Here is a 25,939-nt window from a genome sequence, read left to right as displayed (position 1 = left end):
TATAAAATCCATTGTGCTTGGCCATCATTTGCATCTGCAGCCACTGCACAGATAGTTAGTTCCATTGTGGAGTATTCATCAAATTGAATATATAAAAATAATATTTGTATTAAGTTAATTTTCAAATTCTGATGCAATTGAGACTTAGAACAATTGTGGTTGTATCCATAGGCTATTAGACATTTTTCTTCCGTTATCAGTGATTACTGCCGTGAAATGTAGTATTTCTTATTCAATGTTCAAAGCTTTAATCAGAAATAACCCACTAGTACCTCAGTGCGATGCTCACAGTTTCTGCAACAGTTTTTGATGTTTAACTGGCAGGAGTAGGGAGCCCTGGATGACAAAAGATATTAGGGCGCTGGTCCAGAAAAAACAGATGTATATCAGGTATAAGCTGCTAAACTCATGTGAATCCTCTGAGGAGCTTAGGTAGTGTAATAGTACAGGAGGGAAATCACGTGGGCAAACAGGGGACATGAAGTAGCTTTGGCATACAAGGTAAAGAAAATCTGAACAGATTCAATAAGTATATTGAGATCAAAATAGTAACAGAGGAGATAATAAGGCCCTATTATGGTCAACAAGGTGATCTATGTGAGGAGCCCCAGGAGATGGCCAAGATATAAATGAATATTTATTGTTTGTATTTACTGTGCACAAATATATGAATATTAAAGAACTTGGGGAATTTAATGTCTTGAAGAGGGTCCACATTGCTGAGAGGAGGTGCCTCAGGTCTTAATATACATTAAAATAGATAAATTGCCGGGACCTGATTAAGTGCATTCTAAGTCACTGTGGGAAGCCAGAGAAGAAACTACGGGTTCCCCAGCAGAGATATTTTTATCAATAATGATGTTGGGTGAGGTGTAGGAAGGCTGGAGAATGGTTAATGTTGTGTTCTGTTCGGTTGCAAAGATAAACCTGGGAACCACAGACCATAAGTCTATCATCAGTAGTGGGTAATTTATTCCCACTACTGATCATAGATGTTCCAGGGATGAGTGCAGGGTGAAGGAGATGGATTCTGAGACTCAGGATCTGCATGAATTTGGAAAATCAAATTGCGGATTGTCAACATGAATTTGTGTGTGGGAAATCATGCCACACCAATTTGATTGTTTTTTAGAAAAGGTGACTAAGAACATTGAAGGTCATGCAGTAGACATCGTATGCATGGACCTTAACAAGGCCTTTGTTGAGGTTCTCCATAGTAGAGTTATCTGGACGATTAGATCACATGGGATCCAGGGCAAGCTAGACAACTAGACTCAAAATTGGCTTGAATTCGAAGGGTTGTTTTTCATACTGGAGGCTAGTAATAAGTGATGTGCCACATGGATCAGTGCTGGGTCCACTGTTATTGGGGGTCAATAAGATTGTAGATGACACTAAAATTGGTGGCATGGTGCACAATGAAGAAGGTTATATATAATAGAAAGATTAAACGAGAACTTACCGTTTGAAATTTGATCTTTACTTTATGAGAAGTTGAAGTGAGGGAATACGTGAAGAGCCCGCCAGTCCGCATGCACGTCAATCTTTAGAGCAGCTGTATGAAACCACAGAATAGTTGCTGAGCCTAAGCTATAGAAAGATTAACGACCTTAGAACTACCGAATGATCTTTATGAGAAGTAGGGTTAGGAGTGGAGGGTACGTATTCCCTCACTTCAACTTCTCATAAAATAAAGATCAAACTTCAAATGGTAAGTTTTCATTTAATCTTTCTATTTTATATCGAAGTCACGTGAGTGACTACGTGAAGTCTTCAAAGCTCTGTGGTTTCATGCAGTGAACCAGTCTCCATGCAGACGCACTGCTCCAGTTAACCAAACATGGCTGAAGAAACATACTTCATTGAAACATGATGTTAACTTTCAAACATGTCCATGCTTTAATGGAAAAAGTAGTCCCTTCACATCAGGGATAAATAGTTGATTTAATTAACAGAACTTAAAATGTTGCTAGCAAATAAACCAGGCCTGGTAATTGGCTTATTATAAAATGTCTGAAAAGTTCGCTCATCCGCCCATCCTGCTGTCGCAAGGATGTGATCCAGCGGAACTTCCATATTTCTCGCTGCCGATGTGGCTGCAGCCCTGGTAGAGCGAGATTTAAATACGTCAGTATCCACTCCTGCGAATGCTAATACGCATCTTAACAACCTAGAAATGGTCTGCACCGTTACCCTTCTATGTGTTTTTTTATGACTGACGAAGACAGCCGGTTTTTTGTAACCTTTTTGTATTCTTTAATATATGTAACCACACATAATCTGCAATCTGGTGGATACGCCAAGAGCTCCAACTTAAATCCTAGCGCACCTGATCTACTTTGCTTAATTAGTTCATCTATATAAAAGGTTATCTTATTATTGGATATAACTGCATTAATTTCTGTAACGACTGAACTCGTTGCGTTGAAACCAGCGCCATGAGCATGACCAATTTATAGGTGAGCTGGGCCAAAGATAAAGATGCAGTTGGTGCCTAACTATGAAGCAGCCTTAATACTATATTAAAGTTCCATACCTCCCGATATCTGGGCCTAGGAAGGTTACTGTTAAAAACACCCTTCATGAATTTGGATACCAGTGGGTGAGAGCCCACAGAATGATGTCCAGAGTCCAGCACCAAATATGATGATAAAGCACTACGAGCAGTGTTAATAGTCCTATAATTCAATTGTTTCTCAAAATATAAGGTTGAAAGAAATTCCAACACATCGGCTATATCTGCCGTAAAGTAACTTATATGCGTATTGACACAAAAGTCTTCCCATTGTTTAATATATGAGACGTGCTGCTTCTTAGTGCCATCACGCCAAGCTGCAGTGATTACATCCACCATCCGGTCGGATAATCCGAGCCCCACGAAAGGTCTTCTCAGATTCTGAAAATTAACAGGTCAATTCTGTCATGTAGAGGAAGAGGTTCCCGAGAAACGGGTTGAATAAGCAAATGTTCATGTCTATGAACAACCATGGGTGGTTCCTTTAATACTCCTTTCAGTAAAGGGAACCATGTAGGCCAGTTAGGCACTACTAAAATACCCGATGCGAAGTCTTGCATAATTTTTCATCGTCCAATGAGGCAGAATGGAGGGAAAGCATAGAAGAATTACTCTAGCCACCTGGCGAATAGATGTTTTTTCTGTAATCAGAAGATTAGAACAAGCTTCTATTTTTTCCCCCATGGGCAGGGTTACAGACATTTCCACTGAGTTGATACTAAACCCTAAATAGTCAATAGACCTCGTTGGTATCAATTTGAATTTGGCTGGATGGATGATAAACCCCTATATCTCAAAAGTGAGCTTGGCAACTGAAACAGCTAGTTTTGCCAGGTGCAGTGTACTCCCGATGATCAGAATATCATCTATATAGCCCATAATAATATGCCCTTTAGCTCTAAGCAAGCCGAGCACTGGTCTAAGCAGTTTGGTAAACAATCGACGGGCTGAGCTTAAACCATTAGGTAACACTTTAAACTGCCACAGCTGCCCCATCCAGCTAAACTTCAGATATCTCCGGTGATCCTTGTGAATTAGAATCGAATAATATACATCCTTGAGATCGATGCATGCCATAAAGCAGCCCTCAGAAATTAGCTGCTTAGTTGTAAGGAATTTCGCCATTTTTAAATGTCTATACTGCACATGTGAGTTGAAATTTGCCAAATCAAGGATGATACAACATCCACCATCTTTCTTCTCCCTGGAGAATATGTTAGAGATGTATTTATCCTTTTCATGAATTGATCTCTCAATTACTCCTTTTTTGTGCAATGCGTGTATTTCCGCTTGCATATCCAGTCTCTTGCTTGGAGCAAGTATACGACCGACTCGGCATATCTTGTGTAGGTGGAAATGAGTTAGGCAAAAACTCAATTTTGAAACCCTTTATACTGTGCAATATAAACGGGTCTGAAGTTATTTTACGCCATTCGTGCAAGAACAAACTTAACCTTCCACCGACTTGTAACTCCTCCGCACACCCCGTCTGACTGATGGAAACAGAGCCACTTACCTCAAAGGTTACAGGTGGTTTGACACCAGGGCCAGCGGACCTTAATTTTGGTTCTGTCTTTTCCCCCTCGCTCTGAAAAGTTGAGCTGTTGGGACGTGAGGCTGCCGCATCTTCCAGGATGGGCGAGATGGGCCTTGGCCTAAAAAAGACCTATAGGAACTGGGCAAATCTGAAATTCCCACCTGCCTCAGAGAATCGCTTCTTGCTGGTAGATGCGTAGGGGTGATGACGCCGGAGGAGGGGAGTCTTGCCCATATAGGATGCCTTGATCATGCCTGCAGCTTTTGACTCCTCATGCAAGTCCATGACCTGCTTGCTCAAGTCTTCTCCGAAGAGGAATTTAGGAGGCTGAATATTGCTGGCCCTGCATAAATGTGCGAACTTTGGATTCAATTCTGGCTTGATGGCGTCCTTTCCGAAGCAGTTGGTCTCAAAATGAGCGTTGCACAGCAGTGCCATAGCATCCTGCTAAACTTTCAACAACTGAACCTCATCGACTGACCTAGCAAAGGCCGTGATACCTGAGGACAATAGCCTCAGGATCCGTTGTAGCTTCAGTTCTCGGGATCTCGTACTGGACCCAATATTTTCCCAAATAGTGGCGTTAACTATGGGCACATTTAAGGTTGTGCAATTCTCCGGACTCGGATATCTCCCAGCTGTTTCCACCATAGTCACCTCCTTCAGCTGGTGGGAAGTGAGGTAGCTGATGCTGCTGGCCAACTCCCCTTGAAGTGGCTTGCCTGTCCCCGAAGGAACAGCAAATCTGGAGACAAGAGCGGCAACTCTTCCTTATGCAACTCCCGCACTTCATGCATTACAGCATGGGACTCAGGCACACATTCATATTCGGAGTCAGCTCCATACTGATCACCGACACTACCCTCGTCCGAGTGGGAGGAATATAGCAACCCTGAACCAGGAGCTGCGGCAGGCGTTTGAATTGAACTGCCTGAGTATGCCTCCGTAGCACGGAGCATATCATGTGCCAGCATCTTCTCCATAAGATGCTCCATCTGAGACAAACGGCCTAACACATCAGACATGGATGTGGGAGCAGTATCCTCCTGGCATGAATCGTCCGACAGGACTTGTCTCAAGCCCATCCTCGAGCGGCAGCATTTTGAAACAGTAATCCATGCCTTTATTACATCTAGGCTGGATTACTGTAACGCACTCTACTCTGGAGTCGCACGAGCTTCATTGGCTCGTCTCCAGCTGGTTCAAAATGCTGCCGCTCGCCTTTTAACCGGAACTCGAAATGGGAGCACATTACGCCAATTTTGGCCTCCCTTCACTGGCTCCCAGTGCACTTTCGAGTTCATTTTAAAATTCTGTTATTTGTTTTCAAATCGTTGAATGGGCTCGCCCCGCCTTACCTCTCTGAGCTGCTCCACCTATATGCTCCTGCCCAGTGCCTCAGGTCAGCTGATCAGCTGCTCCTTGAGGTACCAAGGTCTAAGCGGAAGCTCAGAGGGGATAGAGCCTTTTCTGTTGCTGCTCCGGCACTCTGGAACACCTTGCCGTTGCACATCAGACAGGCCCCCTCACTGTCCATCTTCAAATCCTCCCTAAAAACTCATTTTTATTCTCTGGCTTTCGACACTGGCTGAGACATTGCTCCTGTTCTTAGTGCTTTTAATGTCTTTTAATTTTTACTGTTTTTTAGTCCTTCATTTTACGGTTTTTAATGGTTTGTAATAACTTTTTGTCCATGAGTTCTCATGTACAGCACTTTGTGGCAACTGCGGTTGTTTAAAGTGCTTTATAAATAAAATTATTATTATTATTATTATTGTTTTAACTTTGGATTTTCCCCACTTCGGGGCTGCCAAGCTGTTCCCTTTAGGAGCCAATTCAGAGGTAGCTGAGCTTAAATAGGTAGAAATAGACGGCCGCTGGCTTCCCGCACTGCTGCCGGTTTTACAGCGGCCCGTCTTGGTTTAGTCCTAGGCTTTTCCATAGTAACAACCTAGAGACTTGTTGGAATTAAGGTACACCAAACACACCCTGTGCAGGTTTGCACTTACCTGAGAGGTTTTTAAACTTACCAGTGGGGAGACCGACGTTCCCCCCAGCCAGTCCATGCACCATGCGTTTGACATATTGACGCGCATGCGGACTGGCGGGCTCTTCACGTAGTCACTCACGTGACTTCGACATAAAATTACAATAGGATCTTGAACAAACAAACGAGCCGATGGGCTGAGGAATGGCATGTGGAGGTTAATTTAGATAAATGTAAGGTGCTGCATTTTGCACTTGCGCAGTAAATGGTAGTGCCCTGGGGAGTATTGTGGATCAGAATGTCCTTCAATGATTGTCCTAATTGTGCTGGTACATAGTTCCTTGAAAGTGGTGACACAGGTAGACTAGGTTGTGAAGAAAGCATTTGATGTGCTTGCCTTCATCAGGCAGGGTAGTGAGAACAGGAGTTGGAACATCATATTTTGGCTGGGCCAAAAGTGGATAAGGCCACATTTGGAGTAGTGTATACAGTTCTGGTTGTCCTGCTATTGGAAGGATGCCATTAAACCTGAAGGGGTTCAAAAAAGATATGAGGATGTTACAAGGACTGTAAGGTTAGTTATAAGTAGAGGCTGGATATGCGTGGCCTTTTTTTCCTTGGGGTGCAGGAAGATGAGGGGTGACCTGATAGAGGGGATTAAAAATCATGAGGGGAATCAAAAAGATGACTAACGAAAGTCTTTTCCCTAGGGTAGAACAATCTAAGACTATATGCAAGGAGCTGCCAGAGGAAACTCTATGGGGCAAGTACAGTTATGGCATTTGGGCAGGTACATGATTAGGAAGAGCTTAGAGGGTTATAGGCTAAGTGTTGGCAAGTGGGACTAACTCGAATAGGCAACTTGGATGGCATGGACGTGTTAAGCTAAAGGGGCTGCTTTCCAGCTATATAGCTCTGAATCTATCAAGTAAAGTTCAACTCTTGGTGTGTTTTCTTGTTTATTAATAAATCACTTTTGGAGCAGCAATGTGGCACCGCGGTGAATGGTTAGACCCCAAGTAAAAATAAAACATTAGGATATGTGACTAAAGGTGAAGAGCTAGCTATTAAAAAAGAAGTATTAAATGGAAAGATAGACATAAAGTGCTGGAGTAACTCAGCAAGTCAGGCAGCATCTCTGGAAAGAAAAGGATGGGTGACGTTTTGGGTCGGGAAAGAGGGTCCCATCCCGAAACATCACCTGTACTTTTCCTCAAGAGATGCTGCCTGATCTGCTGAGTTATTCCAGCATTTTGTGTTTAAGAAAGAACTGCTGATGCTGGAAAAATCTAAGGTAGATAGAAATGCTGGAGAAACTCAGCGGGTGAGGCAGCATCTATGGAGAAAAGGAATAGGCGACATTTCGGGTCAAGACCCTTCTTCAGACTGATGCCGGGGGTGCGGCGGGAAAATGTTTACACCCCAGCGGTATGAACATTGACTTCTCCAATTTCAGATATTCCTTGCTTTCTCCGTCCTTCCCCTCCCCCTTCCCAGCTCTCCCACAAGCCTACTGTCTCCGACCCCCCCCCCCCCGACATCAGTCTGAAGAAGGATCTCAACCCGAAACGTCGCCTATTCCTTCTATCCATAGATGCTGCCTCACCCGCACAGTTTCTCCAGCATTTTTGTCTACCAGCATTTTGTGTCTATCTTTGGTATAAACCAGCATCTACAGTTCATTTCTTTATTAAATGGAAAGGTCGGACAAGTGAAGAGAGTAAGTATATGCATTGTGTGGGATAGAATACAGATGATAGAGGTCTTGGTCCAGTGGAACGAGGTTAGCATGGAAAACCTGAAAATGTTTGTAGTTGAAAAAATAGCTTCAGGTGTGGTGAGAGCGGAGAGAACTTGTATTTGGAAAATAATCAATGGATTGTGTGATGTGCAGCTCATCTCACTGTCAAAAAAAGATGGATAATGTCAGCTTCAGTTTGACTGAAAAGCTGAAACAGTAGTTAACATCTGGATGGACAAGTAAGAGCCTTCAGTCCTGAAAGTGGCAAACTGTTCATTTTGTTATTGTCACATGTGCAGAGGTACAGTACAGTTTTTTTTGTTGCACGCTATCCAGTCAGTGTAAAGGCTATACATAAAAAATTGTTAACAGTGTACCGCTATAGGATAAAAGGTCTGTATATCATTTAATGCAAGATAAAGTGCGATAAAGTCCAATTAGGGATATTTCAAAGGTTTCCAATGAGGTAGATGGGAGGTCAGGACCACACTCTAGTTAGTGAGAGGACGGTTCAGTCGCCTGATAACAGGAAAGAAACTGGATCTTGTTATAACATTAATGGAAAGAGGAAAATGGTTGTCATTACCCATATATAAATGCTGGCACATCATATTGCAGAGGGGCAGCATAGTAATGAGCAATAGAAAGATCGAAGGATGGTACTTCAAGAGGCGATGAAACATAGAACATAGAATAGTACAGCGCAGGAATAGGCCCACGATGTCTGTGCTGAACATGATGCCAAGATAAACAGATTTCAATTGCCTGCACATGATCCATAACCCTCCATTCATGTCATATCCATGTGCCTATCTAAAAGTCTCTTAAAAGTCACTATCGTAGCTGCCAACACCACCGGCCCTGGCAGTGCGTTCCAGGCACCTACCCCCATGTACTTGCCTGTAATCTCCTTTAAACTTTAAACTCAACCCATCTCATCTTAATGATATGTCATCTAGTCTTTGACATTCCCACCTTGGGGAAAAAAGGTTTAGTTTATTATTATAATATGTGTAGAGGCATAGTAAAAAGATTTTGTTTGTATGTTATACAGTCAGAGAAAAGACTATACATGACCCCAATCAAGCCATCCATAGTGTACAGATAGTATAAAGATGCAGACACAACTCGAAATGTCACCCATTCCTTCTCTCCAGAGATGCTGCTTGTTCCGCTGGGTTACTTTAGCATTTTGTGTCTATCTTTGGTGTAAACCAGCATCTGCAGTTCCCTCCTACACATAAAGTGTACAACATTTAGTGTAAGATAAAGTCTAATTAAAGATGGTCCAAAGGTCTTCAATGAGGGAGATGCGAGGTCAGGACCACCCTCTACCCAATAAGAGGGCTGTTCTGTTGCCTGATAACAGCTGGGAAGAAGCTATCTCTGAATCTGGAGCTATGCGATTTCAAACTTCTGTACCTATTGCCTGATGGGAGAGTAGAGCAGAGGGAGTGACCAGGGTGAGACTGGTCCTTGATTCTACTGGTGGCCTTGCCGAGGCAGCTTGAAGTTTAGATGGCTTAAAATGGAAGGGAGGTGGGTTTGGGTGATGGTCTGGGCTACATCCACACCTCTGCAATTTCCTGTGGTCTTGTGAGCTGTTGCCAAACCATACTGTGAGGCATCCTGATAAAAGGCTTTCAATGGCTCATCTGTAGAAGTTGGTGAGGGTTGCTGGGGACTTGCTGAACTTCCTAAGCCTTCGAAGGAAGTAGAAGGGTCAGTGTGCTTTCTTCGCCATAGCTTCAATGTGAGTATTCCAGGACAAATTGCTGATGATATTTATTCCTAATAGCTCAATAACTGATATTTATTCCTAATAATTTTTGACCATCTCTACATTAGCATCAGCAATGTCTGCGAACTTGTAAATCAAGTTGGATTGGTATTGGGCTGCATAGTCAATATAAGGAGTATCAGAGATGGTTGAGAGCGCATCCTTGTGGGGCATTAGCATTGAGGATTATCATGAAGAATGATTTGTCGCCTATGCTCACTGATTTTTTGTTTAGAGTGTACAGCGCGGAAACAGGCCTTTTGGCCCTCCAAGTCGCACCGATCAGTGATCCCCACACATTAACGCTATCCTACACACACTAGGGACAATTTTTACACTTATACAAAGCCAATCAACCTTCAAACCTGTATGTATTTGGATTGTGGGTGGAAACCAAAGATCCTGGAGAAAGCCCATGCAGTCACGGGTAGAAAGTACAAACTCCATACTGACAGCACCCATAGTTGGAATTGAACCCGGGTCTCTGGCGTTGCAAGTGCTGTAAGAACACTGATTTCAACTGATTTCAGACTTTATTTTGAAATAATCCAATTATTACACTGACAACATTTCACTATGTCATTGTGCTTCTAATCTTATTTTAACTTTAAACAAATTGTTCCAGATCATATAGTGATTAGGACACAATTGTAATTAAAAAGCTTTGGACCTTGCTTATGAAAAGTGTCATCAAACTGTGAACACAACCACACTAGTTGTCTGGCATGCAATCAATGGGATGAATACCTTTCTAAGTCATAAAGCTTCTGTCATCTGTGGTCATTTTCGGCTCCAGCACCTGATGGTCGGTGGGGGCACTGCAAGCCGGCGCCCTGTCAGCAGCGTGTCCGTTTTTTTCCAACATTTTTTTGTTTTTTTAGTATGTTTTAAAGTATGTTTTTTGTGTTTCTTTGTGTGTCTTGTGTGGGGGGTGGTGTGGGGGGGTGAGGTGGAAACCGTTTTGGTCGCCTCCTCCATGGAGAGGCAACTTTTTCCAGATCGCCTCCCCCGTGGCCTAACAACGAGGATCGGGCGGCCTTTCCCGGAGACGCGCCCGGGGCTTCAGCGGCGGGCGCAGCGTGGACTCTCGGCGTGGAGCGGGCGAGCCCTCGCTGGGGCTCGCCGGAGGGGAGCGCTCCGTTTCGCTGGCCCGCGGCAGCCGGCAGCCTGAAGCCGCGGTCTGCGGCCAACTTCTACCGCGGACCCGGCGTGGACTTACCATCACCCCTAGAGGGGAGCTTCGACCGCCGGCCTGCAACCGTGCACCTGTAGAACTTTAGGAGAATCCTCTTTGACATGCCAAATCTCCGTAATCTTCTCAGGAAGTAGAGTCGCTGATGTGCCTTCTTTATAATTGCATTGGTGTGCTGGGTCCAGGAGAGATCTTTGGAAATATGCATGCCCAGGAATTTGAAGTTATTGATCCTCTCTACCATTGTCCCATTGATATGAATAGGATTGTGGATCCTCATCCTTCCCCTACCAAAGTCCACAATCAGTTCCTTGGTCTTACTGATGTTGAGGGCCAGGTTGTTGTGCTGGCACCATTTGGTCAGTTGTTCGATCTAACATCAATCATCTGTTCACACTAGTTCCATGTAATCCAACATGGAACTTCCACTCTCTTCCACTCACCACACACTAGGGTCAATTTTACGGAAACCAATTAATGTGCAAACACACATGTCTTTGGCAAGTGGGAGTAAACCGGGAGCACCCAGAGGAAACCTACGTGATCACAGGGCAACTCCACATAGACGGCAATTGAGGTCTGGAGTGTACCCGGGTCTCTGGTGCTGTGAGGCAGCAGCTCTACCAGCCACACCACTGTACCTGCACAAACCTACAATACTGGTCTACATGTGTATGAAACAGCCTGCATTATATAGAATCAAGGAATCTCACAACTGAGGGATGAGATCAAAGGACGGTGGTCACCTAAACAGATAATAGAGCAGAAGACAACATCATTCTTTAATATGAGCATGGGTGAGTGCTAAAGATAAGGCTGCAACCATGTTGGACAGGTATGTGGATTGGAAATGTTTAGAGGGATATGTGCCAAAAGCGTGCAGGTGAGACTTTCTACGGCATCTTGGTTGGCATTGGCATGTTGGGCCGAAGGACCGGTTTCCATGCTATGACTCTGTTGTGCCAGAAATGCTAAGTTATGATCCATCCCAGCTCCCCTGCTGATCTCCACCATCACAGAAATCAGTCTTCAGTTATCTTTATACACCCCAGATGACATAAAGAGCACTGGTTACAGCAAAGGCTGTGGCATCACATATCATCCTGACTGCAATGCTTATATTCTAGAATTGGTCATGTATTTATCCATACTCATCTAGTGCATTTACAAAACCAAGATTTATCCAACAATGTGGTAAATAATTGGAGGAAGGAACTGCAGACGCTGGTTCATACCGAGCAGAGACATAGTGCTGGAGTAACCCAGCGGGTCAGGCAGTATCTCTAGTTTAGTTTAGAGATACAGCGCAGGAACAGTCCCTTTGGCTCACCAAGTCCGCACGAACCAGTGATCCCCGCACATTAACATTATCCAACACACACTAGGGACAATTTTTACATTTTTTTAATACCAAGCCAACTAACCAACAAACCTGTATGTCATTTGAGTGTTGGAGGGAACCAAAGATCTCGGAGAAAACCCACATGGGTCACAGGCACGAACTCCATACAGACAGCACCCGTAGTCAGGATTGAACCCGACCCTCGGGTGCTATGAGGCAACAACTCTACTGCTGTGCCACTGTACCACTCTGAAGAAAAAGGATCCGTGACGTTTCGGGTTGGAACCCTTCTTCAGTTTCAGTGTCGGAAGAAGGGGTTCTAACCCAAAATGTTACCCATCTTTTTCTCCAAAGTTACTGCCTAATCCGCTGAGTTACTCCAGCACTTTGTGTCCATCTTCTATGTCGAATAATTTCCTGTGTGTGTCTTGTTCACTGTCATCTTCATAATATGACACTGAAACGTGAACGCATGCAAACATCAATGCCTGTAACAAATTCCATCAACAACAAACTTGGCATTACATTGGCAAAGTCATCATCTATCACTGAATTAATAATGTATAATTAGTTGCAATTGATCACAGTGTGTAGAAATATTGTGATCAATTGCAAGTGAACGCACATTACATAATACCATTCTCCCATTTATAATGCACAAACCCGGGTGTGAGAGAATAGATTCCACTTGCTTAGATGCTGGCAGTTCCAACAACAATTAAGACCTTATACTATCCAGAAAAATGTTGCTTGCTTGTTAAGCATCTTATCCATCACATTCATTCCTTCTACCACTGGCACCCATCTACAAAACGCACTGTAGCTACTTGCCTCGAAGATGCAAATGCACAATCTTAGCACGAAGGATGTTGCTGACAGTAGGCCCATGGTCGTCCAACCACTCTACTTTGATCTCGGAGTTGCACACCGTACTTATTTTGAAATATTTTATTGCTTCTCCTCCTTTGTAGAGGTGCAATTTCCTGGAACCCCCTCCCGAATAGCACTGTGGAAATTCCTTCACCTAAAGAATTTGTATACATCATGACAATAGTTCAAGATGATAGTTCAATCAGCATCTTCTCAAGGATGCTTAGGTTTGGGCAATGTCAATAAGATCCAATCCATCCCCAAAAATTCTATATAAAAGCTCCACTTTGGACTTTGAAGTTTGACTTAGAGCCAGGCACCTTGGAATGGGGCAAGCCAACCATGAAATTGCTTCAAAGCTCCTGGGAAATGCTTGATGAAAGCTCTTGCCAATACATGAGGAAACCTTGATATGCCAATAAACCCAGCAAGTATGTGCATAATGCTTCTACTCTAGCATTCCAGGTTTGCCAATTAATCATGAATACAGTCCAGTAATATTTCTAAACACTGTCATCAAGTGCAAGTTGGAGTCATACAGCATGGAAACGGGCCGTTTCGCCCAACTTCGGGCAATGCACTTGTCCAAATGACTCTTAAACGTTATGATAGTACCTGCCTCTACTACCTCCACCGGCAGCTCGTTCCATGTACCCACCACCATCCGTGTAAAACAAGGTTACCCCTGAGCTACCTATTAAATCTTTCCCCCCTCAACTTAAACCTATGTCCCCTGGTTCTCGATTCCCCTACGTTGGGCAAAACGCAGGCAGGTGAGACTAGTGTAAATGGGGCATCTTGGTCGGCATGGACGAATTAGGCCAGAGGTGCCAAGTGGATGAGCTATCCCAGCTCCCCTGCTCATTTACCCTATCTATTCCTCTCATCATCTTGTACACTTTCTAGAAGATCACCCCTCATCCTCCAGCACTCCAAGCAATAAAGTCCGAGCCTGCTTTATTTCTCCTGATAGCTCAGGCCCCTAAGACCTGGCACTATCCTCGTAAATCTTCTCTGCAGTCTTTCCAGCTTGACAACATGATCTTGTACACCTCTATAAGATCACCCCTCATCCTCCTGCCTCCTGTACCCCAAGGAATAAAATCCGAGGTAGACAAAAGTGGTGAAGAAACTCAGCGGGTGCAGCAGCATCTATGGAGCGAAGGACTGCCCAAGCGGAATATGAGGTGCTGCTCCTCCAATTTATTTCTCCTAATAGCTCAGGCCCTCAAGACTCGGCACTTTCCTCATGAATCTTCTCTACAGTCTTTCCAGCTTGACAACATCTTTCCTTTAATATGGTGACCAAAACTGAACGCAATACTTTAAATGTGACCTCACCTATGTCTTACACAACTGTAACATTACCTCCCATCTTCTGTACTCAATAATCTGATTGATGAAGGTACTGAAAGCATTTTTGAACACCCTTTCTAACCGTGATGCCACTTTCAGGGAACTATGTTCCTGCAGTCCCAGATCTCTCTGCTCTACAGTACTCTGCAGAGCCCTGCTATTCACTGTGTAGATCCTGCCAAAAATACAGCACCTCGCAGATCACTGTACTAAATTCCTCAGCCCACCTGCCCAACTGATCAAGATCCTGCTGCAAATTTGGACAACCATCTTCACTATCTGCAATACCACCCACTACAGTTACATTGCTAGCTCATTGATGGATAGTGACATTGGTGAAATACTGCCATGTTTGTTGTTGATAGTTTGTGACAGCACGACAAGTCACTGTTGTTTGCATGCAAACACATTTCAGTGTCGTATAACAAAGCAACTAGAAAAGCAGCTCAAGTGCATGAAAGCTGCCTCTGTGGGGAACAGTCGGCTCAGTCACGTATTGAGCAGAACAAACGCAGCAAGGCTGAATTGTTGGTTCTTGGCAGCAGTCATATTTCCACAATAGACCTTGCTTTGAAAATACATATACTGCTTAAAATAGACAATGTCAGGAAAGTAACATTTGGACCCATACTGCTTTTATCCCATGACAATGCATTCTTATTCCAAACTCATTGATTTATATTAATAGGCAACTGAAAACTTCAGGAAGGCTAGTGCAAATCTGTACAATATTAAATTTGTGATATTTAAAATTAAATAACAGCATTTTCTTTCATTAATTGTGAGGATTTCTACATTACTTGGGTCAAAATGTTGGATGAATCATTTTTTTAGAGAGCCCATGCCTCTGTATTTTCATGCATTTCCCACTAGATAATAATAATAATAATAAATTTTATTTAATGGGCGCCTTTCAGACATCTCAAGGACACCTTACATAGTAATCGGAATAAAAACATATAATCGGAATAGAACAGGTAGAAAAGACATCACAGAGACACAAATTAAAAACAGAATTCGATCCAAAAACAGAAAATCAAGAACACAGTGTGAAGAGAGAGCAGCGGCAGCCAAAGCGCGCCAGCGTCCACTCTCTCTTCACGGCACTATAGAACAGATTGCTCAACCACTGCCCAATTTAAATCCTCCATATTTTCCTTGCTAAGTCATAGTCATATAGAAAAAGGCCCTGCGGCCCAACTAATCCATGCCCACCATGATGCCCTATCTAAGCTCGTCCCATTTGCCTAATTTTGCCCATGTCCCTCTAAACCTGTCCAAATGTTCATTGTTATTGCACTCGCCTTAACCACTTACATAGAAACATAGAAAATAGGTGCAGGAGGAGACCATTCGGCCCTTTGAGCCAGCACCGCCATTCATTGTGATCATGGCTGATCGTCCCCTATCAATAACCCGTGCCTGCCTTCTCCCCATATCCCTTGACTCCACTAGCCCCAAGAGCTCTATCTAACTCTCTCTTAAATCCATCCAGTGACTTGGCCTCCACTGCCGTCTGTGGCAGGGAATTCCATAAATTCACAACTCTCTGGGTGAAAATGTTTTTTCTCACCTCAAGTCTTAAATGACCTCCCCTTTATTCTAAGACTGTGGCCCCTGGTTCTGGACTCGCCCAACATTGGGAATATTTTTCCTGCATCTAGCTTGTCCAGTCCTTTTATAATTTTATATGTTTCTATAAGATCCTCCTCATCCTTCTAAACTCCAGTGAATACAAGCGTAGTCTTTTCAATCTTTCCTCATATGACAGTCCCGCCATCCCAGGGATCAATTTCGTGAACCTATGCTGCAATGCCTCAATCACAAGGATGTCCTTCCTCAAATTGGGAGACCAAAACTGTGCACAATACTCCAGATGTGGTCTCACCAGAGCCCTATACAACTGCAGAAGAACCTCTTTACTCCTATACTGAAATCCTCTTGTTATGAAGGCCAACATTCCATTAGCTTTCTTCACTGCATGCTGTACTTGTAAGCCAATTTTCAGTGACCGGTGTACAAGGATGCCCAGGTCTCGCTGCACCTCCCCCTTACCTAACCTAACCCCATTGAGATAATAATCTGCCCCCTTGTTTTTGCCGCCAAAGTGGATAACCTCACATTTATCTATATTATACTGCATCTGCCACGCATCTGCCCACTCACTCAACCTGTCCAGGTCACCCTGCAACCTCCTAACATCCTCTTCACAGTTCACACTGCCACCCAGCTTTGTGTCATCTGCCATTCTCCCGTGTGGGACCTTATCAAAGGCTTTCTGAAAGTCTAGATACACTGGCACCCCTTCATCCATTTTACTTGTCACATCCTCAAAATATTCCAGAAGATTAGTCAAGCATGATTTCCCTTTCATAAATCCATGTTGACTTGGACTAATCCTTTTACTGCTATCCAAATGCCCCATTATTACCTCTTTAATACTTGACACCAGCATCTTTCCCACCACCGAAGTCAGGCTAACTGGTCTGTAATTCCCCGTTTTCTCTCTCGCTCCTTTCTTGAAAAGTGGGATAACATTAGCTATCCTCCAATCCACAGGAACTGGTCCTGAATCTATTGAACATTGGAAAATGATCACCAATGCGTCCACTATTTCTAGAGCCACCTCCCTGAGGACCCTGGGATGCAGACCATCAGGTTCAGGGGATTTATCATCCTTCAGTCCCATTAGCCTACCCAATACTATTTCTCGCCTAACGAAAATTTCTTTCAGTTCCTCTACCCCCTTAGATCCTCTGTCCAGTACATCTGGCAGATTGTTTGTGTCTTCCTTAGTGAAGACAGATCCGAAGTACCTATTCAACTCTTCTGCCATTTCCTTGTTGCCCATAATAATTTCACCCGTGTCTGCCTTCAAGGGACCCACATTTGACTTTGCTTCTCTTTTTCCCTTAACATATCTAAATAAGCTTTTACTGTCCTTTATATTCCTGGCCAGCTTCCCTTCGTACTTCATCTTTTCAGCCCGTATTCCCCATTTTGTTTCCTTCTGTTGTCCTATGAAATGTTCCCAATCCTCTAGCTTCCGGCTACTCTACATCTTTTCTACATCTGTTATACATCTTTTCTTTTAGTTTTATTCTATCCCTAACTTCTCTTGGCAGCCACGGTTGCCTCCTACACCCCTTAGATTCTTTCTTCCTTTTTGGAATGAAATGATCCAGCGTCTTCCGGATTATGCCCAGAAATGTCTGCCATTGCTGTTCCACCGTCATTCCTGCTAGGATCCCTTTCCAGTCTACCTTGGCCAGCTCCCCTCTCATGCCTTCATAGTCACCTTTGTTCAACTGCATCACTGACACTTCCGATTTGACGTTCTCCTTCTCAAATTGCAGATTAAAACTAATCATATTATGATCACTACCTCCAAGCGATTCCTTTACCTCAAGTTCTCTTATCATATCTGGTTCATTGGACAACACTAAATCCAGAATTACCTTTTCTCTGGTCGGCTCAATTACAAGCTGCTCTAAGAATCCATCTTGGAGGCATTCTACAAACTCTCTTTCTTGGGGTCCTGAACCAACCTGATTTTCCAAGTCTACCTGCATATTGAAATCCCCCATCACCACAGTGGCATTACCTTTGTTACATGCCAGTTTTAACTCCTGCAGCAACTTACACCTTACATCCGGGCTACTATTTGTGGGTCTGTAGATAACACCAATTAGTGTCTTCTTGCCTTTACAATTCCTCAACTCAATCCACAGTGACTCTACCTCGTCAGTTCCTGTGTCTTCCCTTGCAAGGGACTGAATTCCATCCCTCACCAGCAGAGCTACCCCCCCTCCTCTGCCCACCTGCTGTACCTGGATGCACTTCTCATATTTGTAACAGCCTCTGGCAGCTTGTTCCATATACGTACCACCCACTGTGTGAAAAAGTTGCCGCTCAGGTTTCTATTCCTTTCTTTCCCTTCTTACTTTAAACCTATGCACTCTAGTTCTTGATTCCCCTTCCCTAAAATAAAACTCCCAATCCATTTCCCTTTATGATTTTATACACCTCTTTGAGATGACCTCTCATCCTCCTGTGCTACAAGGAATAAAGTTATAGCCTGCCCATCGTCTCCCTATAATTCTGGCCCTCAAGTCTTGGCAACATATTTGTAAATATTCTTTGCACTTTTTCCCGCTAAATGGCATCTTTCCAAAAGCAGGAAGACCAAAACGGAACACGATACTCCAATTGCAGCCACACCACTGCCTTGTACTACTGTAATGTAATACTCAATTCCCTGATGTGCAACATTCGCACTTATCTGAATGAAACTCCATTAGCCATTCCTCAGCCCTCTTGCTCAGCTGCTCATGATTCCGCTGAAATTCGTGATAACGTTCACTGTCTTTGATATCACCTGCAAGTTATGATATCTCTACAAACATACTTTTCATGCCTTGTACATTCTCATCCAAATCGTTGATGTGGATGCCAAACAGCCATGGGCCAGCACTGATTCCTGAGGTCCACCACTAGTCACAGGCCCTCGGTCCAAAAAAATACTTCCACCAACACCTCTGCTTCCTACCATAGCTCTGCATCAGATGGATTCCCTTTCATATTACACCGCCATTTCATTCTGAGTAATACCACTAGAGAGTTACTGTTCCAGGTTTAAATTGAAACTGTAATGACCATCATCAAGTCTTGTAGGCTTTATTTTCATTTACATTTCTTCCCATAAGGGCAGTGTGGAATTTTAAGGTTAAACCATCCATGAGAACAAATAAATTGAAGTAGAAATCCATGATTAATTATTTTTCATTCTCAATGCAGTTTGCGATCTCAGTCTATGATCATTATAAACATTCATATCTTTGCTGCCTCATCAATCAGGAGCTAGGGAGCAGGAAAATTATCACTTGTTTTGAAATTAAGAAACAACAATGCCTAGGATGTGAAATATATTCACTGGAGAACTAATAGAATTAGACGGATGAGTTACAGTAAGATTGTGATTGGGGACTAGCAAACTGTAGAAGTGACCATAAGTGAGTAACTGCAGAATGGAAAAAAAAATAGAGCTTGGCAAAGAGGTAGCAGAGAATTGATGGATGAACAGAGAAGAATATTGCACAGGCCTTTAGGCCCACAATGTATGTCTGAACATGGTACCAAGTTACATTAATCACCCCTCCCTGCATATGATTCATATCCCCCCATTCCCTGCATATCCATGTGTATATGTAAAAACCTCTTAACCACCACTATTATATCTGCTTCCACCACAACTCTGTGTGTGTGTGTGTGTGTGTGTAAAAAAAAAGCATGCTCCACAAATCTTCCTTAAATGTTCCTCTGTGACATTCGAGCTATGCCCTCTAGTCTTTGACATTTCTAACCTGAGTAAAAGGTTCTGTATGTCTACACTATCTATGCTTCTCATCATTTTATAAACTTCTCGCAGGTCTCCCTTTCAGCCTCCAGTGCTCAATTCAAGTTTGTCCAACTTTCCCTATAACTAATACTTTCTAATCCAGACAGTGTCCTGGCAAACCTCTTCCTCACCCTCTCCAAAGCGTGCACATCCTCCCTGCAATGGGGGTTTCAGAATTGCCCTATTACAGGAAGGATGCAGTTTTGCATCCTTTTTGCAACCCATGCACAGTTTTGTATAACGGTTTTGTTTTGTACTGCGATTTTGTTTTGTATAGCAATTTATAACATGTTGCAATTTATTTAGGAATAGTTTCATTTGCAGTTGAGTAATGAAGTAATGGTGGCTTCATGGAATTGTGGAGGTCCATTGCACAGATGAAGGCCATTTGGCCATGCTGTGTGAAAAAGGGCAATTGTGACAAATCCAATTAATGCGCATTTGATCTGTAGCCTTGTGGATTTCTTAATTGTGAATGAAAATTCATTCTGTATGTAATATTACTCTGCTTAGTCTTATTATTATCAAGTGTATAGTTATTAAATTAGTTAATTCACAAAATTAAATTTTCTTTCAAGAATAAATACTATTATAAACGCTGAGGGAACTTTAATGATCTTGAATAAGCCATCCGAGTTGCCTTTGTCCAGACAAGAGTGACCACCATAATTAACAAAAAGTATATGTGCAATAATATCAGCATTAGATAGACATTGTTGCAATTGTAGATCCCGAAAGGATTTAATATTTGAGATACGGTGAAGAGCAATAAAAAATGGTGCAATCATCATTTTCATTAGTGTCTGGAGTTTAATATGTAAAAGCAAGATTACCGTAGCTGTGAAACACACATTGTCAAATAGCCTGCTAACTGTTTTGCGAAATCCTCTTGGATGAAGTTGTGCAAGGGGGAGTTAGAGATGTTGGATAGGATACAATTAGGTGGAAAGCAAGTGCTAAATAGTGTCATCACTCAATTAGCAATTTCTAAATCCACACAGCAAGCTATCTTGGTTATTGAGGGAAATTTAGATAGCGAAATGATAAGCTCTGATATTATCTTAAAATCCTTTTGATATTGTAGATAGACACAAAACGCTAGAGTAACTCAGTGGGTCAGGCAGCATGTCTGGAAAAAAGGAATAGGTGACGTTTCGGGTCGAGACCCTACTTCAGACTGGGACATCTTCAGACTCCAGATATGGGAGTGTTGCCATAGGAATGGATGAAGACAAATAGTGATTTCTGCTCCGCATGCTAATGGGTACTATAGACCACTTAGCTCTATTTACTTTTGGAAATATGAGAAGAGACCATTGTCAAAAAGAAAATTAGTTCTCACCGAAACATCACATATCCATATTCTCCAGAGGTGCTGCCTGGCCCACTGAGTTACCCCAGCGCTTTGTGTCCTTTTGTGTTATCCAGCATCTGCAGTTCCTTGTTTCTAATTCATGTCTGACTAACCAGACTGAGTTATTTGATGAAGTAATAGTTCATAGGCAGATGATTTATTTATTTCTCAGAATATTGGTGTCACTGCATTTTTGCCCATCTCTAATTCCCTTGAAAATGTGATGGTGAGTTACCTTCTTGAATTTCTGCAGTAGTTTTAGTGAAGGTGCATCCCCCCACCCAAATGATTTTAGGAAGGGAGTTCCAGAGTTTAGTCCCAGCAACTATGAAAGCATGAAAATATATATGCAACTTAGGATAGTGCGCTACTTGGAGAGGAACCCTTGAGCACTAGTGTTCTCATTCACCAGCTGCTTCTGCGATGACCTTCCGTTGTACACAAGGCCAGAGTTGGGGATGACCGCTGATAAGTGCACAATGTTTGAGTCCATTCACAGCTCCTCTACCAAAGTACCAGCCAGTGCCTAGATAGTGCTCAGGCATGGTGGTACAGGTGGCAGATTACGATGGAAGGACGGTCATTATGAAACAGGTGAGATGGTTGGGCCGAAAGCACTATCCTCTGGAATGCCTACTGATTTATACCACAACATAACTATCTTCCTTGGTTCAAGGTATGACTCCAACCTCTGGAGTATTTCCCCAATATTCTCTATTGATTTTCATTTACATGGGCACCATGATGCCTCACAGTCAAATGGTGCTTTCATGTCAAGGGAAATCGCTCCCATCTCACTCCTGGATTTTATATCTCTGGTCCATGTTTGGATATTTTCAATAGTTTGCCCACTTCGTATCACATAAATATTTGGAAACAAGAAATGCATGATATTAAGTTAATGTGGACATGTAATTGCTGATGGGCACAAGGTTGCTCATTGAGTTGCACGAGGCGTAGCAGTAGAGTTGCTGCCTCACAAAGCCAGAGACCCAGGTTTAATCCTGACTATGGGTGCTGTCTGTACAGAGTTTGTACATTCTCCCTGTGACCCCATGGGTTTACTTCGGGTGCTCCGGTGTCCTCCCACATTCCAAAGACGTACTGGATTGTGGGTTGATTGCCCCTAGTGTGTACGATTTAATTAGTGTATGGATGACAGCTGGTCATTGCGGACTCAGTGGGCTGAAGGGCCTGTTTCCAGGCTGTATCTAAACTGAACTAAACTAAAATTAAAATGGACAAATAGATGATTTTTTAGTGAGAAAATTATGGATTGTGTGAACAAGAACACTGTGGCTATTGCTTTTCTGTTGTATATAACTATCCAGGACATGATATAAAGAGTAACATATCCAAATGTATTGAATAATGTATTCTAAATGTATTGATGATAACTAAAAAGGTTGCCTTGTAGTAATCAGTGAGCATGGTGGTGATAAACCCGAGGAGCATGAATGGGTTTATATAATGGGCAGATACGGGGGAGTTGGAGAGTAATGTGGCAGTGCATGACATTGCGCATCTAAAGAAGAATATGCTGAGAGAGCATACTCTGCATCTACCACTGCGGGAGAAAGCAAAAACGGAGAAAATGGTGTGTGTATGCTCAAGCTCTTGGGGGGGGAAGGTTGCATTAAGAAAGCGCGTAAGATGCAGCATGAATAAAAAAATTTGAATAAAAACATTCAGGATTCATGAGAAATATCACCTATTCTTTTTCTCCAGAGATGCTGCCTGACCCACTGTTACTCCAGCATTTTGTGATTAACTTCGGTATATATCAGCCACTGCAGTTCCTTCCTACACAAAAAAAAAATTCAAAATGTATGGATGATATGGATGTATGGATGATAACAAAAATGTTTGCAATATATTAAATAGTGTACAGGATAATGATAGATCTCAGAATATGAATGGGCAGACATATGGGAGATGAACTGTAATGTGGCAGTTTGTGAAATGTTGCCTCCTGGGAGGTACATGGTGGGTGAGTAATCTATATTCACCACTTTGAGCAGAAAGCGCGAGCGGATGCCGGTGGTAGTGTGTGAAAGTCTGAAAATGGTGGCTCAGCGGTAGAGTTGCTGCCTTACAGCACTTGCAGTGCCAGAGACCTGGGTTTGATCCTGACTACGGGTGCTGTCTGTACAGAGTTTGTACGTTCCCCCCATAACCTGCGTGGGTTTCCTCTAAGATCTTCGGTTTCCTCCCGCACTCCAAGGACGTGAAGGTTTGTAGGTTAATTGGCTTGGTGTATGTGTAAATTGTCCCTAGTGTGTGTAGGATAGTGTTGATGTGTGGGGATTGCTGGTCAGTGTGGACTCGGTGGGCCGAAGGGCCTGCTTCCGCGCTGTATCTCTAAACTATACTAAACTAAAAGTGATCCGACCAAAACGTCGCCTCTCCGTTCCCTCCACAAATGCTGCCTGACCCACTGAGTTGCTCCAGCACTTTGTGTTGTGACCATGAAATGCTATTTCACATTTCTTTCTGAAGCCTGGACAAATTACAGTCAACAAGGGAAAGTGTAGCATATTATGGTACATAATTCATTTGCTAGCAAATACCCGAGGGGAGAATAACAATTTTCACGTAATTTTCATTGAGATATGATAAGTTATATGATCTTGCTTAAAGTTATTTTATGTGTAGTTAGGTCATTATTTTCCATTTCAGAAACATAATTAATTATTTTGAGGGACAGTGACAGTGCTGTAAATAGCTAGATCCCATGAGTAGCTGTGAGAATGACAGATTGATCTGTTTTGGCGGAGCTTGTTCGCAAAGCACTATTGGCATACCACAAGAAGCTTCCCAACTGAAGAACAGCTGAATTTCAATATTGTGATCAGTCAGATGCAGCCTTGATTAAACCTATCACTTGAAATGTGCTCCTGCAATGGTCCTCTGGAGTTTTTCCCACACATAGGATGTGGGTCTGGCTGGCAAGGTCGACATTTAATGATCAACTGTAAATGGCGCTAATTGAGCAACTTGCTGGACTGCTTTGAAAGATAATTAAGAACCAACCACATTGCCGATGATCCAGACTCATAGTAAGGACAGCAAATTTCCCTCCGTCAAGGGCAGCACGGTGACACAGCAGTGGGGTTGCTGCCTTACAGTGCCAGAGCAGTTCGATCCTGATCACAGGTGCTGTCTGTACGAGTTTGTATGTTCTCACTGTGCCCTGCGTGGGTTTTCTCTGGGTAATCCTGTTTCCTTTCACACTCAAATTGGCCCGAGTGTGCCGGACAGTTTTAGTGTATGGGGTGATCACATGTTGGCGTGGACTCGGTGGGCCGAAGGGCATGTTTCTACACTGTATTACTAAACTAAACTAAAGTTTAAGAAGGGTCTCTCCCCAAAACATCACCCACTTCTTCCTTCTGGAGTTGCTGCCTGTCCCGCTGAGTAACTCCAGCATTTTATGTCTATCTTTGGTGTAGTTTGATTCCCACACTATATTAAAATTACTGTCAGCTGAGATTACAAGCTCAAGCAGAGCTACCACCCATGCCCTTCTGACACAAAGATGCTGCCATTTTCCTAGAAGCAATCCACAGAAGCCAATTAACCTACAAACCCACATGTCTTTGGGATGTAAAAGGAAGCCAAAGCACCTGAAGGAAACCCACACAGTCAAAGGGAGAAGGTGCAAACTTCACACAGGCAACGGTTGAGGTCCGAATTGAACCTGGGTCTCTGACACTGTGAGGCAGCAGCACTACCCGCTGTGCTGTGCATTGACCGCTCCAAAGCCCAGGCGCAAAGCAACAGCTCTCCATTCCAGTGAATCACATTGTTATCACAAAAATCAAAAAAGTTACTGACAGCTTTTTATGAGATTAGATGTTTTAATTACTGTCAATTCCTGGTAGAACTCATTTCAAATAATGTTTGTTTCTTTTCAGGGAGTATGGAGCAATTGATGATGTGGACATCGACTTGCACATCGATGTCAGCTTTCTCGATGTAAGTAAACATATTTGCCGTTTGTCCATCGCTGCATGATTTATCAAACATGGAACATGTGCAAATGAATTGATTGATGTTCCAAATCTTCTACTGAAGGGCACTTTATCTAAGGCTCATTAAATTCTATTATTGAATTGAGAAATTGAAATTGTACATACTGCTGAGGCATTTAGGGGTAATAATGCAGGTCTCGGAGCTAATTCAGCACTTGGTTAACTCATCCAAGACATCAATTGACAGGTTGAAAAGTACCAGTCCGATCAGCAATAGCAAAGAGTGGTGGATTATGAGTCTGTCCTTGCGGTAAATAAATTTTGATTTCCTAGCTCATGAAATTAAAGTATTTTCTTCACATTTAGAATTAAGAGGAGAAGGCAGAGAATTAAATACTCCAGTCTTAAATACTCCAATTAAAAACTCCACAGGGAACTGCAGATTTTGAACTCTTCAGCAAAACATAGTTCTGGAGGAATTCAGTGGGTCGAGCAGCAACAGTGGAGGATATAGTCAGGTGACGTTTCAAGTCCAGACCTTTCTTCCGACATTGTAGTAGTGGGAAGAAAGTTGAAAGTGGGGGTAGGACAAACCCTGCCAGGTGATAGGTGGTTACAGGAAAGGTGGGTTGGAATGACAACAGAACAGAATGACAACAGATTTAAAGAACAACAGAAGTTAACCAAAAAGACAATATGGGGAGAAAAGACGAGGTACCAAGGTAAGCTAGCCAAGAATATAAAGCAGGATAGTAAAAGTTTCTTTAGGTATGTGAAGAGGAAAAAAATAGTTAAGACCAAAGTTGGACCCTTGAAGACCGAAAAAGGTGAATTTATTTTGGGGAACAAGGAAATGGCAGATGAGTTGAACAGGTACTTTGGATTTGTCTTCA

At 42.9% G+C, this 25,939-nt stretch overlaps 1 protein-coding gene across 1 annotated transcript in view; it reads left to right on the top strand.

Moving 5' to 3' along the window:
* The window catches only part of parp8 (poly(ADP-ribose) polymerase family member 8), a 398,103-nt gene that overhangs the window by 250,234 nt on the left and 121,930 nt on the right, over positions 1–25,939 (top strand). Inside the window, exon 8 of the mRNA XM_033030967.1 lies at positions 24,990–25,050. Coding sequence (XP_032886858.1) covers positions 24,990–25,050 — 61 coding nt within the window. The remainder of the gene's footprint in view (positions 1–24,989; positions 25,051–25,939) is intronic.

This window comes from Amblyraja radiata, chromosome 1 (genome assembly GCF_010909765.2).
Source record: "Amblyraja radiata isolate CabotCenter1 chromosome 1, sAmbRad1.1.pri, whole genome shotgun sequence".
In the NCBI taxonomy this organism is placed as follows: domain Eukaryota; kingdom Metazoa; phylum Chordata; class Chondrichthyes; order Rajiformes; family Rajidae; genus Amblyraja; species Amblyraja radiata.
Note: the sequence above shows the minus strand (reverse complement) of the source record. Positions and strands in the feature narration are given on the sequence as shown.